Source organism: Salmo salar, chromosome 11, assembly GCF_965601325.2.
Source record: "Salmo salar chromosome 11, fSalSal1, whole genome shotgun sequence".
In the NCBI taxonomy this organism is placed as follows: Eukaryota; Metazoa; Chordata; class Actinopteri; order Salmoniformes; family Salmonidae; genus Salmo; species Salmo salar.
The window spans coordinates 105,456,828-105,473,012 of record NC_138301.1 but is presented as its reverse complement, the minus strand read 5'-3'; the positions used below and the strand labels follow the sequence as shown (position 1 = coordinate 105,473,012).

Sequence of the window (16,185 nt, the reverse complement as noted above, 5' to 3'; positions counted from 1 at the left end):
TAGTGTCTGTCAACATTCACTATGACACCTATGAGTGAGAACAATGACAGTATGTAAGTCCCACCATAATGTTCTATGTGAGACTCGTTTCTGTGCTTGACACAGTCATCATTGGAACCCTATCAACATCAGCATCTTCATCATCCTCATCAGTTATTTGTGTCACACAGTATTAGTCCACAGAGGAAATATGATCCCATGTACAGTAATCACTCCTAACTATTGCTTTTCTTGAATGAGATTTCTAGAATCTAGAATCACTGAGCACAGAGCATGGAAAGTCCAGGTGAAATCATCCCTTCCTGCCTAGAACAGAACAGACAAACACCCAAGTACCAACTCGGTCAGAGCTAAAACATCCCCTTCAATCCTGAATAATTTTCTGTTGGAATGAAATCCGCCTGTTTGCCCTGGGCAGGAACGGGGCCTGGGAGATAGTGCCTTGATTGGGATGGACCTAGACTCAAACATTGCTCCAGGGTGTCCGCGATCCTTCGCAGAAGCTTATGGCCATTGCATCATAATCAAAACAGTGTTACAGCTTGTTATTTCTCCACTTGGCTTGCTCCATTGGTTCATGTTGTGTTCATATGTTCAGTTCATATTGTGTGTTCGTGTTGTTGACTTCATAAATGACGTATATTAGATATTTGTGAATAACACAATTGCTATCCCTCTGGATCAAAATAGTAGCATTGAACTGTGTATTTATTTGCTTAAACAACTAACTATTCATATCCTCGGAATATGATTTACCACAAGTACTGAATTATTGAAATAATTAATAATAACCAAATTAGTAGAATAACTAAATACATGTTTATTTTCTAAAATGGTGAGGTTTGTGGGAATGGAAGGATATTGAATCCGCAACATCTATGCTAGGACTTAGGCAACACAAACGTTATAAATTCACAGTTGAGTGACAGTATCACTAAGAATAGCAGACCCGCAGCCCTTAAGACGTGATGTGGTCAGATCAAGGCATCCCGTACACAGGCTAAGATGTGTTCTCTCTTTCTCTTCATTATTTCATTCCTCCTCTCTGTCTGCGCCTCCTCTTCTATGTCTCGTCAGTGTCTGAGCAGCCTCAAAAAAGTCTCTTTACTTTGCCTAATTTCCTCACGATGTCCTCCGATGTTTGTCCCTCCATCCAAAAATTTGAGGAGAGCAAAACAGGGTCTGTGATGGAGTAATGGGTGGTGAGAAAGAAGGGTGAGTGACATCACCCAGTCTTAGTCTTGCATGCTCTTTCTCTTTTACTGTCTTTCAATCTCCTCTTTGTCGCTTTGTCTTCTAGTCTGTGTTTAGAAACTCACCAAGGCGTAGACCATACTGCCAAGGACAGAGAGAGGCAGAAAATAGGAAAGAAGGACAGCAATGTTAGAAGGAATTTGATGTTGCCAAGCAATAACATCATGTCCCCTGTCACTCTTTCTTTTAGGTCTGAGTGACAGCAGTTATTGTGCAGTAAGAAGAGGAGGCTCCCATTCATACAGATCACCACTCACCAATGAACTTGGCTGGACTGATGATAAATAGTTTGATTAATATGACCTCACCTGTAATATGACCTCACCTGTACAGGTAGTAGAAGAAGGAGAGCAGGTAGAAGCCCAGCTTACACCAGGACTCCTTCTGACAGTAGTTCAGGATGTCTGCATTCATCACACTGACAGGATCATACATTACCTCTGACCCATCTGCCGGCCGATGGAAAAACCTGACGAGAGAGAGAGAGCATTCTTACAACAGAAACAACTAAAAAACATGCTGTTTGAGAGAGTGGTGGGAGTTGGTTGTGTCGTTTGTGTTGTGTTGTGTCGTGGCGTTCGTGTTGTGTTGTGTTGTATCATGTTGTTCATGTTGCTTTGTGTCCTTCGTGTTGTGTCGTGTCGTGTCGTATTGTGTTGTTGTGTCGAGTTGTGTCGTGTTGTGTTGTTGTGTCGAGTTGTGTTGTGTTGTGTCATGTTGTTTGTGTTGTGTCGTGTTGTGTCATGTTGTTTGTGTTGTGTCGTGTTGTGTCTTGTTGTGTCATGTTGTTTGTGTTGTGTCGTGTCATGTTGTTTGTGTTGTGTCGTGTTGTGTCTTGTTGTGTCGTGTTGTTGTGTCGTGTTGTGTCTTGTTGTGTCATGTTGTTTGTGTTGTGTCGTGTCATGTTGTTTGTGTTGTGTCGTGTTGTGTCTTGTTGTGTCGTGTTGTTTGTGTCGTGTCATGTCATGTTGTTTGTGTTGTGTCGTGTTGTGTCGTGTTGTTTGTGTCGTGTCATGTCATGTTGTTTGTGTTGTGTCGTGTTGTGTCTTGTTGTGTCGTGTTGTTTGTGTCGTGTCATGTCATGTTGTTTGTGTTGTGTCGTGTTGTGTCTTGTTGTGTCGTGTTGTTTGTGTCGTGTCATGTCATGTTGTTTGTGTTGTGTCGTGTTGTGTCTTGTTGTGTCGTGTTGTGTTGTTGTGTCGAGTTGTGTTGTGTCGTGTTGTTTGTGTCGTGTCATGTCATGTTGTTTGTGTTGTGTCGTGTTGTGTCTTGTTGTGTCGTGTTGTTTGTGTCGTGTCATGTCATGTTGTTTGTGTTGTGTCGTGTTGTGTCGTGTTGTGTCGTGGCGTTCGTGTTGTGTCGTGTCGTGTTGCTCGTGTTGTGTCGTATTGTGTTGTTGTGTCGTATTGTGTTGTTGTGTCGAGTTGTGTTGTGTTGTGTCATGTTGTTTGTGTCGTGTCATGTTGTGTTGTTCGTGTTGTTAGTGTTGTTTGTGTCGTGTCATGTTGTGTTGTTCGTGTTGTTAGTGTTGTTTGTGTTGTGTCATGTCATGTTGTTTGTGTTGTGTCGTGTTGTGTCTTGTTGTGTCGTGTTGTTTGTGTCGTGTTGTGTCGTGCCATGCTGTGTTGTGTCATGTCTTCTATCGTGTCATGTCTTGTTGTGTCGTGTTGTTCGTGTTGTGTTGTGTCATATGGTGTTGTGTCTTGTTGTGTCATGTCTTTTTGTATCGTGTTGTGTCATGTTGTGTCGTCTTGTGTCGTGTGTGTACCTCCAGAGATGGTAGAAGAGCAGGGGGATGTTTAGGCCCAGGGTGACCCACTCCCCAGCGCACATGAACATCAGGCAGAACAGCCCATGGATGGAGTACTCTGGCACCACCAGCTAGAAATAAAACATACAAATAGGGTGCACACCACACAAATGCAAATGTCGTTATCAGAAACACTTCAGGACAAAATGCTTTAAAAAAGCTGCAATTTTCATATGGAATGAGAGTGGCAGGGATCAGTTCTGATTTTCATTTGGAATGAGAGTGGCAGGGATCAGTTCTGATTTTCATATGGAATGAGAGTGGCAGGGGTCAGTTCTGATTTTCATATGGAATGAGAGTGGCAGGGATCAGTTCTGATTTTCATATGGAATGAGAGTGGCAGGGATCAGTTCTGATTTTCATTTGGAATGAGAGTGGCAGGGATCAGTTCTGATTTTCATTTGGAATGAGAGTGGCAGGGATCAGTTCTGATTTTCATTTGGAATGAGAGTGGCAGGGATCAGTTCTGATTTTCATTTGGAATGAGAGTGGCAGGGATCAGTTCTGATTTTCATATGGAATGAGAGTGGCAGGGATCAGTTCTGATTTTCATATGGAATGAGAGTGGCAGGGATCAGTTCTGATTTTCATATGGAATGAGAGTGGCAGGGATCAGTTCTGATTTTCATATGGAATGAGAGTGGCAGGGATCAGTTCTGATTTTCATATGGAATGAGAGTGGCAGGGATCAGTTATGATTTTCATATGGAATGAGAGTGGCAGGGATCAGTTATGATTTTCATATGGAATGAGAGTGGCAGGGATCAGTTATGATTTTCATATGGAATGAGAGTGGCAGGGATCAGTTATGATTTTCATATGGAATGAGAGTGGCAGGGATCAGTTATGATTTTCATATGGAATGAGAGTGGCAGGGATCAGTTATGATTTTCATATGGAATGAGAGTGGCAGGGATCAGTTATGATTTTCATATGGAATGAGAGTGGCAGGGATCAGTTCTGATTTTCATATGGAATGAGAGTGGCAGGGATCAGTTATGATTTTCATATGGAATGAGAGTGGCAGGGATCAGTTCTGATTTTCATATGGAATGAGAGTGGCAGGGATCAGTTCTGATTTTCATATGGAATGAGAGTGGCAGGGATCAGTTCTGATTTTCATAAAAGCCTGCTGGCCTCCAGGTGTTCCCTCCTTCAATCTCCCCTCATCGGCTCTACAGCTTGTCCATTAACACTGACAGAGAAAATTAGGGAGTGGTGGCAGTATAGAAAGCCAGGTAATTATAATGTGTGTGTGTGTGTGCGTGCGCGCGTGTCTGCGTGTGTCTGAGAGTAAGAGAGAGAATGAGAAGGTGGGCTACAGGCAGGAAGGGAAGATGTGAATCAATCCGTCTCAGCCCTGTAAATAGATGCGTAGATCTTTTCTCCCACAAGGTGTGTGTGTGTGTGTGTGTGTGTGTGTGTGTGTGTGTGTGTGTGTGTGTGTGTGTGTGTGTGTGTGTGTGCGCGCCTTGGAGCCACTTACTGACCTTCCGCAGCAAGTTGCATATTCTTTCAATATTCAGAATTCTTTCCCTCTGAAAAGTGAACAGAGAGAAAGGAGAGTCAGATACAGAACGTTATTGTGTAGCTATATGAGATGAAGGAACCCTCAGCAAAAATATCACTGGCAAAATAGAAGCTACGTTACATTGAGTAAATGCTTCACACATGATAAATAAATAGATCAAACATGATAAATAAACCATTCAAAATAAGACAAAGGTTTTTCTATTTGAATAAGTAGCCATGGTCTATGTGTGTCTGTCTGTCTGCCTGTCTGTCTATAGTGCTCTACTCTTCACAGCTGAGTGGCCGTGACTGTAGATGGGCTCATAGAACTGGGTCACACTTCACAGAACTCCAGTCCCTTTCATAAAGCAGGGGGCCTTACCGCTCTGGTGGGGTTGCTCTGATCGATTGGGTTCTTGAAGTCTGTGCACAGCTCGTCAAACGCAATAATCTAAAAACACATGTACAGTGGATAATATGGTTAAACTTTCTGTCATTTGCATTAGATAAAGATAAATGAATATTGAACGTAAATGGATGGTGTTTTCTTTCACATTCACAATGTGTTATTCTCGTTAAATTCCAATCATATCCCTTTTAGCCTCTTTTCACAAGATTTCTTATCATCTTAAAGAGGTAATCTGCAGTTTCTGCAACCATTTTTGGACTTGTAAATGAATGATATGTAGCCATTGATTCTTGCCGAATATAATTTATAATGCCTCATGAGTTTAGCTCAAATGTCATACCCCATCAGAACCCAAAATATAAGCTTGTTTTACTCCAATGTTTTTAAACAAAGTCGATGTAAACAAACACTATATAGCCTCAAAACATGGTTAAAGCTAGAATTTTGGTCAGTCCTTGCATCCATAGCTACATTTTTCCAGCTCCATCCCTCAGCTTTTTACCAAATGAGGGGCGGGGAGTTCTTTTGTTATTGTTTCAACTGCTGATTGCCGCATTAAGTTTGCAATTCCCATACCTGCATTCATCCTTTTATATCTTTCAAATTCTTAGTCTCTCTCGGTTTCTCTCTGTTTCTTAGATCTCCATCTAAGCATCCCTCTCTGCCTCTCAACATTCCTCTCTTCCTGTGACATCCATCTTTCCCTTTCAGAGACCAATGTAACTCTCCACATCTGTATTTTACTTTCAACAACACCTTTCCCCCTTATAGATCTAAACCACTCCCTCTTCTCGGCCCATGCTATCTGGGATCCTTGGAACGTCCCTACCCCTTTGAAGTTGAAATGTAAAATGGTTAAGGTAAGCGTTAGCGTTAGGTAAGGTTTATGGTTAGGTTAGGGGTGAAGGTTAGGGTTAGGGTTTAGGGTAGGGGTGTCCCAAGGATCCCGGAGAGCACAACCCCCTATTCTCTGTTTCACGCTCCTCTTCGTAGTAAACAGATACAGTTTCCATAGTGATCTGATGAGCCCCTTAGCGGGCACCATGGTTACTATAGAAGTGAACAAGCCATGTCATTGGTTGAAAGACACACAGCGATGGGGGGGGGGAGGCGCAAACCATGGATGGAGGCAGATGGGGGTAAGGGGTGGAACAAAATGATAGTTTGATAAGCATTCTAAATAACATGGTTCGTTGCTGACGCATACACACACTCTATACCACCTTTTACCTTCCCCTTCTCTCACACAGGCACATACACACGCATCTCTCCCACAAACACAGACACATACACACACATTGACTGACTCACATGCAGTGCAGTCTCACCCACTAGTCAATTTAGTAGTCAGTACTTACAGTAATTTCAAACCAGTCTTTTGTAATGATCTGATAATGCTGTGTTGAATTTGAAATGAACAATGTCTCCCTCGACAGAAGGCTATAGCTGAGAGAGATGAGCTCTGGCCTTTGTGCAGTCTGTGTCTGAGGCTTTAGACATGTAGAATACTGATTGTGAAGAAGTCTCCAGTGACGCCTGTACAAATTCCTATCATAGTTCTGCAGTCAGTAGGCTGGTCCTTATGATGAGGGTTGCATTAATGCACCTATATCTCTCTCGCCCTCCATCTAATTGTCTCCCCATTCATACTCAAATTGAAATTCCTTTTCACTAGCTCATATTAATAAACTTCCTGTTTGTGGTGCCATACAGTGCCATCGGAAAGTACTCAGATCCCTAAAGTTTGTGCTCCCGAGTGGCGCAGCAGTCTAACGCACTGCATCTCAGTGCAAGAGGCGTCACTACAGTCTCTGGTTTGAATCCAGGCTGTATCACATCCGGCCGTGATTGGGAGTCCCATAGGGCGGTGCATAATCAATCAATCAAATGTATTTATAAAGCCCATCTTACATCAGCTGATGTCACAAAGTGCTGTACAGAAACCCAGCCTAAAACCCCAAACAGCAAGCAATGCAGATGTAGAAGCACGGTGGCTAGGAAAAACTCCCTAGAAAGGAGCATTGTCCGGGTTTGGCCTTAGTAGGCAGTCATTATAAATAAGAATTTTTTCTTAACTGACTTGCCTAGTTAAATAAATAAATGTCCACATTTTGTTACATTACAGACTTATTCTAAAATGGATTTAAAAAATAATAATCCTCAGCAATCTACACACAATACCCCATAATAACAAAGCGAAAACCGATTTTTTTGATGTTTTTGCTAATTTATTTATTATTTATAAAAAATGTAAAAAAACATTATTTACATAAGTATTCAGATCCTTTGCTATGAGACTCGAAATTGAGTTCAGGTGCATCCTGTTTCCATTGATCCTCTTTGAGATGTTTCTACAACTTGATTGGAGTCCACATGTGGTAAATTCAATTGATTGGACATGATTTGGAAAGGCACACACCTGTCTATGTAAGGTCCCACAGTTGACAATGCATGTCAGAGCAAAAACCAAGTCATGAGGTTGAAGAAATTGTCCGTAGAGCTCTGAGACAGGATTGTGTCGAGGCACAGATCTGGAGAAGGGTACCTAAAACAGTTCTGCAGCATTAAAGGTCCCCAAGAACACAGTGACCTTCCTCATTCTTAAATGGAAGAAGTTTGGAACCACCAAGACTTTCTTAGAGCTGGCCGCCCGGCCAAACTGAGCAATCGGTGGAGAAGGGCCTTGGTCAGGGTGGTGACCAAGAACCCAATGGTCACTCTGACAGAGCTCTAGAGTTCCTCTGTGGAGATGGGAGAACCTTCCATAAGGACAACCATCTCTGCAGCACTCTACTCCTCAGTAAAAGGCACATGGCAGCCCGCTTGGAGTTTGCCAAAAGGCACCTAAAGACTCTAAGATCATGAAAAATAAGATTCTCTGGTCTGATGAAACCAAGATTGAACTCTTTGGCCTGAATACCAAGTGACACATCTGGAGGAAACCTAACTAGTCAGGATCAAGGCAAAGATGAACGGAGCAAAATACAGAGAGATCCTTGATGAAAACCTGCTCCAGAGCGCTCAGGACCTCAGACTGGGGCAAAGGTTCATCTTCCTCCAACAGGACAACGACCCTAAGCACACAGTCAAGACACCGCAGGAGTGGCTTCGGGACAGGTGTCTGAACTTGAACTCGATTGAACAGCTTTGGAGAGACCTGAAAATTGCTGTGCAGCAATGATCCCCATCCAACCTGACAGAGCTTGAGAGGATCTGCAGAGAAGAATGGGAGCAACTCCCCAAATACAGGTGTGCCAAGCTTGTAGTGTCATACCCAAGAAGACTCGAGGTTGTAATCACTACCAAAGGTGCTTCAACAAAGTACTGAGCAAAGGGTCTGTTTTTGCTTTGTCATTATTGGGTATTGTGTGTAGATTGATGTGGGGAAAAAACGATTTAATCAATTTTAGAATAAGGCTGTAACCTAACAAAATGTGGAAAAAGTCAAGGGGTCTGAATACTTTCCGAAGGCACTGTACATGTGCTTATTATAACAACAGAGAGAGAGAGAGAGAGAGAGAGACACTTACAGTACTGATATTAATAAAATAAATTGTGAGTCACAGATGGGCACGTGGGCACACATTCACACCAACCACTGGCTAGACTACAGTGATTACATTGTCTCATCCTACTATTACATTCAGTAGTCTTCACCCAGAATTCTAGGTATTTCTCAGACCAACCAATTCTTTATTTCAGGTATGAGTCACAAAGCAAACAAGAGAATATTGCTGAAACATGGTTTAACCGCCATCACCCAGAGTTTATAAACATGATTAAGGTGAGTGAGTGTGTGTGAGCTCAACTCACCTGCCAGATGACGAAGAAGATGAGTGCGGCACACAGCACTAAGGTGAGCATGTAGCAGAAGGCCGCGAAGGTGAAAGCCATGGCTGTGTCAGCCAGCCTGACAACGAGTTGGGTCGAGAGAGGGGGAACTTCCCCTCCTCTCTCTCTCTATTGATGACTATCTCTCCTTCCTCAGGAGGTTTTTGTCTGTTCTTCCACTCCCTGCCCTTGACTCTATGACTCCCTTCCCTCTTACGTTGTATTGAGAGCCCGTATTGTCCAGGTGAGGAGCTGAAGTACTGTGTTGAAAGAAAAAATACCTGCTCCACTCTCCAGTCTATCAGCTGTGGTCTCTCTATTTCTGCTTATCTAGGTTGCTCCTTCTGCTTGAGTTCCTCTTTCCTTTTCATGAGTCTGTGCAAAATATTTTCTTCTCTGTCACACATACAATTTGCAAAGCGTTCAACAGGCACAGTTGTTCATGGAGAACAGCTCCAGCTGAGTAATGTTCTTTCCTCTGGTCCCAGCCTCCTCTGATTCTGACAGACAGGGGTTTTGTGCACTTTATGTGTCTGTTCCCTCCCCCTTCCAGTAACCTCCACTTTGCACAATATCCACACACCTTGCTCACAGTGACACAGCTAGTAAGTGGCTCCCTGACACACTGGACTGTATGTAAAGTAAAGAGAGGAATGATTATTGTGAGGTGGGAGACAGTATGGCTTGTGGTTGTTATAGCAGAAGTTTGTAGTGTTATGGCTTATTATTATTATTATTATTATTATTATTCAGTTGCTTAGAAAAAAATCATGATGGCACATATTTCAAGAACAATATAATTGTTAGCGCACATCTGTAATAGGCAAATGTATTTATTTATTTACATTTTAACTACAAACATTGATAGTTGTAATTGGTATTAGAGATTATTCAAAAGAGATTTGTTTTTGGTATATTCTGATATTTCTGTTTTTAAATGGAGCAGATATGCTGTCAAGAGAGAAAGGACTGTTTTGTAGGCATATAATAATTGTCCACTAATGTAAAGAGAGAGGATATTTTGTTTTTCATACAATAACAGCAATTCATACATGTGCCCCATGAATATTCTTACGATGACAGTTATTAGTGATAATTTATAATAACAAAATAAGCAAAGATCACTATCTTACAGTCAAATGATCAATTTGATAATAATAGCTTGCAATGATTTGAGAAATGGTGCTGTAATGTATAGAGTAGAATATAAATAAACAGCAATATGATAGAATACTTAGGCACTCCACACTGAGGTCTCAAATCAATAAAGACTGATGAACGATGTATCAGGATAATGATAATCTGTGATGATGACGATGGATATTTTGATTGATCTTAATATTGATCAGAGTGTACCTGTGTTTGGTGGTAGATGCGTCTATCACTGAATATCCAACTCCTTCCTCTTCCCACTCTGTCAATTTGGGTCGACACCATGTCAGTATTCTCTGCCTTGCCTTTCTCTATCTATCTCAGTCGCGTCCATCAGATTTCTTCACGCATATGCTTTTCAGTGCTCACTTGCAGGGTGGAAAAACAACATTTAGAGAATCAACAATGTTTAGATGTTAAGACATTTTTGGTTCTTATTTGGGTACAAGTCTTTTTCTTAAGAAAGGAAAAACATCACAGCCCTTAGAAGTCTCTAAGTTAATTAATTCCCCTCTTTCTCTTGTCCCCCTCCATCCTCTTTCGCTTTTCTCTCTCCAAAGCTCCCCCTTATGTTTTCTCTTCTCTTTCTCTAAAAAAAGAATGGAATGATTTTCAAAACAGAGCGAGAAAGACTCTCCCTCATGTTCTGTCCTCCTCAGTCTCTTCTTCTTCTCTCTCTCAGACGGTCTGATAAAGCAAGATTTGGATCACCCTAGAATATACCGGCCAAGTGCATTCAACAGTCTCTTCCTCGCTCTTTCTCTCTCTGTCCCTCTCTCCCTGGCTTTGAACCGTTGCCGTATTCCCTTGTTCCCCAGAGATGGTTGAGGGGGCAGGGGAGGCTCCAAATATTTTTTTTGTCGGCTTCCCTTGTTTGTCTCTATCTACCCCTCCCTCTGCTCCCTTTTTCTCTCAATACCGCTCTCTCTCTATCACTCTCTCTTTCTCCTCTCTCTCTCACTCTCTCTGTATCACTCTCTCTCTATCTCTCTCTCTCTCTCTCTCACTCTCTCCTGCTCTCTCTCTTTGTCTCTCCCTCTTCCCCTCTCATTGTGTCATGATGCCGTGTCTCCTATTCTTCTGTAATTTCCAGAAAGATGAAAAGGCTCTCTCTCTTTCTTTTAAGTATATGATTATTTCTCTTACTTTCTTTCCCTCCCCTTCTCTGTTCTCTCAAAGCTACCTCTATCTTTCTGTGGTCTTGCAGTTTTCGCTCTCATCCTTTTCTACCCTGCTATTACCAGTCTCTCTGGCACTCTTATTCTCATTGGAGTATTTCTACAACTTTTTAATTCCCACAGTTCTTTGGCTTTGGATATTAAAGTGCCCATGCTGTTTTCCCCTAATCCCTATCCCTGTCCCCTCTTTTGTCACCCACTAAATCCATGCCAATAGCTCATCTCTAGTAAATCCTCCAGGGTGACCTGAAGTCCAATTTTCTCTTCTCTTCCTTCTCCTCTGCCTGTCCCCTGCTCTACCTCACTCCTGAGTGCCACTCTAATGATTACAAACTTGAACATTTGAAAAACACCAATAGCATCAGAAAAAACACCCTTTTGAAAATGAAGTCAGTGAATCTTACATAATGTAAAAACAACAGCAAAATGAATGTGTTCTCCTTTAGTGTCTTGTGGGTTGCTTCTGTGTACAGCCCTTATCTATTAGTCTGACTGATACTGTAAATATTATACTTTGTCTGCAATACTGGCTGTGGATTTTGAATAGATGCAGTGATGTAAAATGTAAAGTTCAAGAGCACCATCTCCTGGAAATTGTATACAAGATCATTTTGGTCGGAACAGAAGTACGATGACTAGTGTTTCCCTACGGAGGACATTCTGGACACACCATAACGTGTTAGAATTTTGGTTTTGTTTTCTTGACAATCTTTTCGTTCTTTTTCATGGCAGACAAAAGTCAAGTGTGCTCAGTATGGGTGGGATCGGAAACAGGGATATTAAAGGGTAAAAATGATGTATCTCAGTAAACTTAACCATGCTGTGCTTATGTGATGGTTTGTTAGCGCTAGCTAACAACCCCACGTGTTTGCTAGCTAGTTGTAGCTAGCTTGATAGTACATTACCCAATGCGACACAGATTGTTTTGGGAATGATGATCATCATCAGGATATTTAAATGTCTATCATTTACTCTGTCTGTCTGTTTCGTTAGGAGTGAGCCTATCCAAAAAACAGGCTTTCAACTTCTGTGAGATGAGCTGCCTGAGCCGGGACCAGGAAGTGTGTGTCCTAGGCTGGGGAGATCAACATGAGACTGAGGTGTGTGTGGGGGCTCTAGAAAGTAATGGAGCTCTTGATGATGTCTGATCTGTTGGTCATTGATGTGTTGGCTAAGAGTGGACGTAGGTCGGAAAGTTTGCATCATGAGTGTTGTGCCATTCAGTTATTTACCTGAGTGTCTCTGTTCTAGGTACTGGTGGGGTCTGTGAATGGCACAGTGAAGACATTTAGCACAGAGAAGGGCATCTTCACTGAGACCAGACAGTGTGGGGAGAGCACCCAGGGCAGGTTCACAGGACTTGCTGTCACAGACAGGTATAGTCTTGTAGATGAAGACAACAAAACCGTACACACCAGCAGCTTCCGGGTCATGTGTTGAGGATACTGGGGTGTATTCATTTGTCGCAGGCTGTAGTAAAACATTTGGTCTGTTTCAATGTTTTGTAACAGAAACCATAACAGAAAATGTTTTGCAACTAAAACTAGAGTTTCTATTGGACAAATGATCCCTCCCCGTTTCGTTTTCTTCCTACAGTAAACGGTTTCCATTGCAAAATGTTTTGCAACAAGTCAATTGTTTTGCTACGGTCTGAGACTAATGAATACACCCCTGATGTTGACACTGAACTACACACTCCCTTTGTGTCTCTGCAGTGCTCTGATCACGTGTGTGGAGGCAGGACTGCTGAGGGTCTGGAAGGAGGGCAGCACAGACACAGTGAGTGACACTGCCAGAATACCACTTGGGCCCCCTAGGGGTTGTTACATTGCTGATGGATACTAGATACTTATTCATGAACAAGGTTCACTGTCTGCCATTTTGTGCACTGCCAGTTCCTTGAACATAACCTCTGTCCCTATATCCAGGTTGAGATAAATGCTGGGACGAATGTTTGTCGGATGCGGCAGAATCCCTCACAGCGCAACCAAGTGGCCACAGGAGGGAAGGAGAATGGCCTAAAGGTCTGGGATCTGGAGAGGCCTGAAACACCCATTTTCACCTCCAAGAATGTAAGAGTGTTAACAACTACATGTCAAGGAATTACAGTGGGAATGTCTACATAGTATGTTATTATTGTTAGGCGATTTTGCATTAAGACAGTGCTGTGTTTTTGATGTTGCAGGTACGTAATGACTGGCTGGACTTGCGAGTGCCAGAGTGGGTCAGAGACATGGTCTTCATCCCAGACTCCAACAAGATCGTCACCTGCACAGGTCACCACCAGGTCTGTCTGCATGTCTGTCTCTTCCTGTATAAGCCCTGCTCTTAGACTAGGTCTGCTGGTGTTCTCACCCACTGACCCAGAGAAAAGTACTCAAATCATTTTTCCAGCTGCAGTTTGCTCAGTAGTGTGAAAAGGGACTCTTAAAGGTTTTAATAGTCCCTTTTCTGTAAAGATTTTAATTCATATTGGTCAAGTTCAGGTACCAGGATGAATGACTTGGATCACGTCTCTTTGCCTCATTTATCTAATGACGTTACAAAAGTCATCTATTTTTACTCATCTGTTTGTTCTCTCTGTTAGGTGCGAGTGTATGACCCAGCCTCTCCCCAGAGGCGTCCGGTTCTGGAGGCTCATTTTGGGGAGTACCCCCTCACAGCCCTCTCCCTCCCTGCCAACCAAGACAGTGTTGTAGTGGGCAACACACATGGAGAACTCGCCATCTTAGATTTGCGGAAAGGTGAATGAGGCAAAGGATGTCTACTTGTTGACATGATTGTGCATTTGCTTAGCCATCTGCTTAGAACATTTCCATGTTAGCCTCTATCAGTTTGCTCATGTATTTATTTGTCATTGTACTACATTAGAGAGGCATTTTGCTATATTTGCTCTTTGAAGCGTCTATTTGGCTTTATCGTTCTTTGCCTGTAGTGATCAGAATGATTGTCTTCTGATAGTCATGTAGAGATGGAGCTTTGTATGTGTGCGAGTGCATGTTGCGTGAGATCCTCTCCTTGACTACAGTCTGTTGGTTGTATAACCCTGCCGCCTCTTCTCCTCTCCATTCGCTGCAGGTCTGGTGCGTGGGTGTTTGAAGGGGCTGGCAGGAGGAGTGCGGGGGCTGCAGTGCCACCCCTCTCTCCCTCTGGTGGCTTCCTGTGGTTTGGATCGCTTTCTGAGAGTACACAGCCTGGAGGACCGCTCCCTACAGCACAAGGTACACTATCTCTCTCTTACACTCTCAGTACACTTGAAGCCAGCTACACAAACCATCATTAGGGAAGCATCCTAGAGTTGTTTTTAATAATTGTGTTCAAGATGTTCTCTCTCTCTCCGTCTCCCTTGCAGGTGTATCTGAAGTCACGACTCAACTGTGTGCTTCTGTCCAGCAAAGATCTAGAGGTAGGGGAGAATTTAAAGTGCTATGAATTATACTTTTGCTGTGAACATGTGATATTGCTGCAACAATATACTGTAGTGTGTTTACAGTCTCTCCGTCCTCCATTTCAGCTGAGCAGTTCAGCAGTAACCGGAGATGTGGAGGAAGTGAAAGAAGAGGGAGGTGAAGTGGATGAGGTGTGGGACACTATGGAGATGATAAATGACCAGGCTAAGAAGAGAGCAACAGAAGAAGAGGAAGCCGTAGTTACAGGTGTAGAGAAGACTACGAAGAAAAGAAAAGTGGTCAAATGACCTGCAGTGGAGAGCTTAAGGAAAGGGCTGTGTTCTCTATGAGAAACGCAGAAGCTCTAGAGGTCTGCCAAAAGTCTGTGTTGCGGATGTACAGACTGTTTTTCTGTTGAGTCTGTACTGAAATAGCTGTAGTTTTCCTATTAAAACTAAACTCACTCTGGAGTTGTTTGCATGCCCTTCTATACCAACTTCCTTGAAATGTAGCTAACATAAATAATATAATATTTTTGGCACACAAAAAAGTGTATTGTATGTACAATATCCCCAGGGCTATTACAATATCCATAGAACCCTGAACAGGACTGGTTCTTTTAAGTGTGTGTGACAGCGAGAGTGCAACGCCCCTAATAAAAAGACCGATGGCGTCTGGTACCATTGGTCGGCTTGTTTCTGTTTTGGTGTCAGCTGGAATGGAGTAGAAGGTACTGATTAGGAAAATCACTCAGCATGATGGGTGTCTTTTTAAAGGGGGGCTGAACTTCCTGATATGACCTCGTTTCTTGGCTTAGTCATTAAGAAATGCAACGGCCGTGACTGAAGCCAAGCGAGTTGTCTTGGGGGTGTGGTTTAATGTGTGTGTTCGTGCGTGGTGAGCGTTTGTACATTCACTCTGCTAAGTTCAGTAGTTACAGTCACTCACCCTCCTAGATAACTTGAAACAGTCCAACCAGGTCTTGTCTTGAAGTCGCCTAGGCTAGCTAATGCTAGCCAACTTCGCCAATTAGTTTGAGCCGGCTGGTGTGTGACCGTGGCAAAGTCGGTTTGAAGTTGGATAGCCTATCTCTGGGGGTCATTAGGAACAGTCAATCATTTACACAATGTAAATGGGACAATGTGTTCATGTTGTACATATTTTAGTTGTCGCTTTAATTATTTGTATATGAATTTCTACAATGTGTATCGTTTTTAGTTTTTTTAAGAGCTATTGACATGTAAATGTTGTCCCTTGTACATTGTGTAATTGACTGATGCTCCTTAACTAGCACCATAGGGTTATCGACTATCAAACCAAATATACTTGGGTTAATTTGACCAAATGGACCATGGGTATTATGATCGGGTCGTGTGAAGCTGCGCTCAGAATTTATGATTACTTGGGTGCTGTGAGCAGGATTAAAATAAACCCAGCCAAAGGAAAAGTGTCACGGTAACCTTCATTCTGTTACAGTACCCTTCATTCTGTGACATACCATGTTTTCCTATCTCACAAATCTCCGTTTTGGAAGAGACTGACTTTATGACCAAATTTATCGTATTTACACTAGTAAATTTTGACACTAGTATAAATGTTTCTGACTTGTATCAATTCCACATAGGCCGATTTCAAAATTAGAAGTTGCTT

The 16,185-nt window shown here is 42.5% G+C and overlaps 2 protein-coding genes across 2 annotated transcripts in view; one reads left to right on the top strand and one right to left on the bottom strand.

Annotated features, from left to right (window-relative positions):
* Nucleotides 1-11,055, bottom strand: part of LOC106563472 (cornichon family AMPA receptor auxiliary protein 2) — an 11,730-nt gene extending 675 nt beyond the window's left edge. The window contains exons 1-7 of the mRNA XM_014129086.3: nt 10,173-11,055; nt 8,799-9,446; nt 4,959-5,027; nt 4,555-4,602; nt 3,023-3,135; nt 1,580-1,723; nt 1-1,335 (exon numbers count right to left, since the gene is read on the bottom strand). The exon at nt 1-1,335 is cut by the window's left edge and continues 675 nt beyond it. Of these exons, the coding sequence (XP_013984561.1) occupies nt 1,308-1,335; nt 1,580-1,723; nt 3,023-3,135; nt 4,555-4,602; nt 4,959-5,027; nt 8,799-8,879 (483 nt within the window). The 5' untranslated portion in view covers nt 8,880-9,446; nt 10,173-11,055 and the 3' untranslated portion in view covers nt 1-1,307. The remainder of the gene's footprint in view (nt 1,336-1,579; nt 1,724-3,022; nt 3,136-4,554; nt 4,603-4,958; nt 5,028-8,798; nt 9,447-10,172) is intronic.
* A 715-nt stretch (nt 11,056-11,770) lies between these two features.
* On the top strand, nt 11,771-15,215 carry LOC106563473 (WD repeat-containing protein 74). The gene is made up of 10 exons (XM_014129088.3): nt 11,771-11,932; nt 12,140-12,246; nt 12,398-12,522; nt 12,862-12,925; nt 13,075-13,218; nt 13,332-13,433; nt 13,734-13,890; nt 14,225-14,367; nt 14,499-14,552; nt 14,661-15,215. The coding sequence occupies exons 1-10, from the start codon at nt 11,872-11,874 to the stop codon at nt 14,841-14,843; spliced, it is 1,140 nt and encodes a 379-aa protein (XP_013984563.3). The 5' UTR covers nt 11,771-11,871; the 3' UTR covers nt 14,844-15,215.
* The last annotated feature ends 970 nt before the right edge of the window (nt 15,216-16,185 follow it).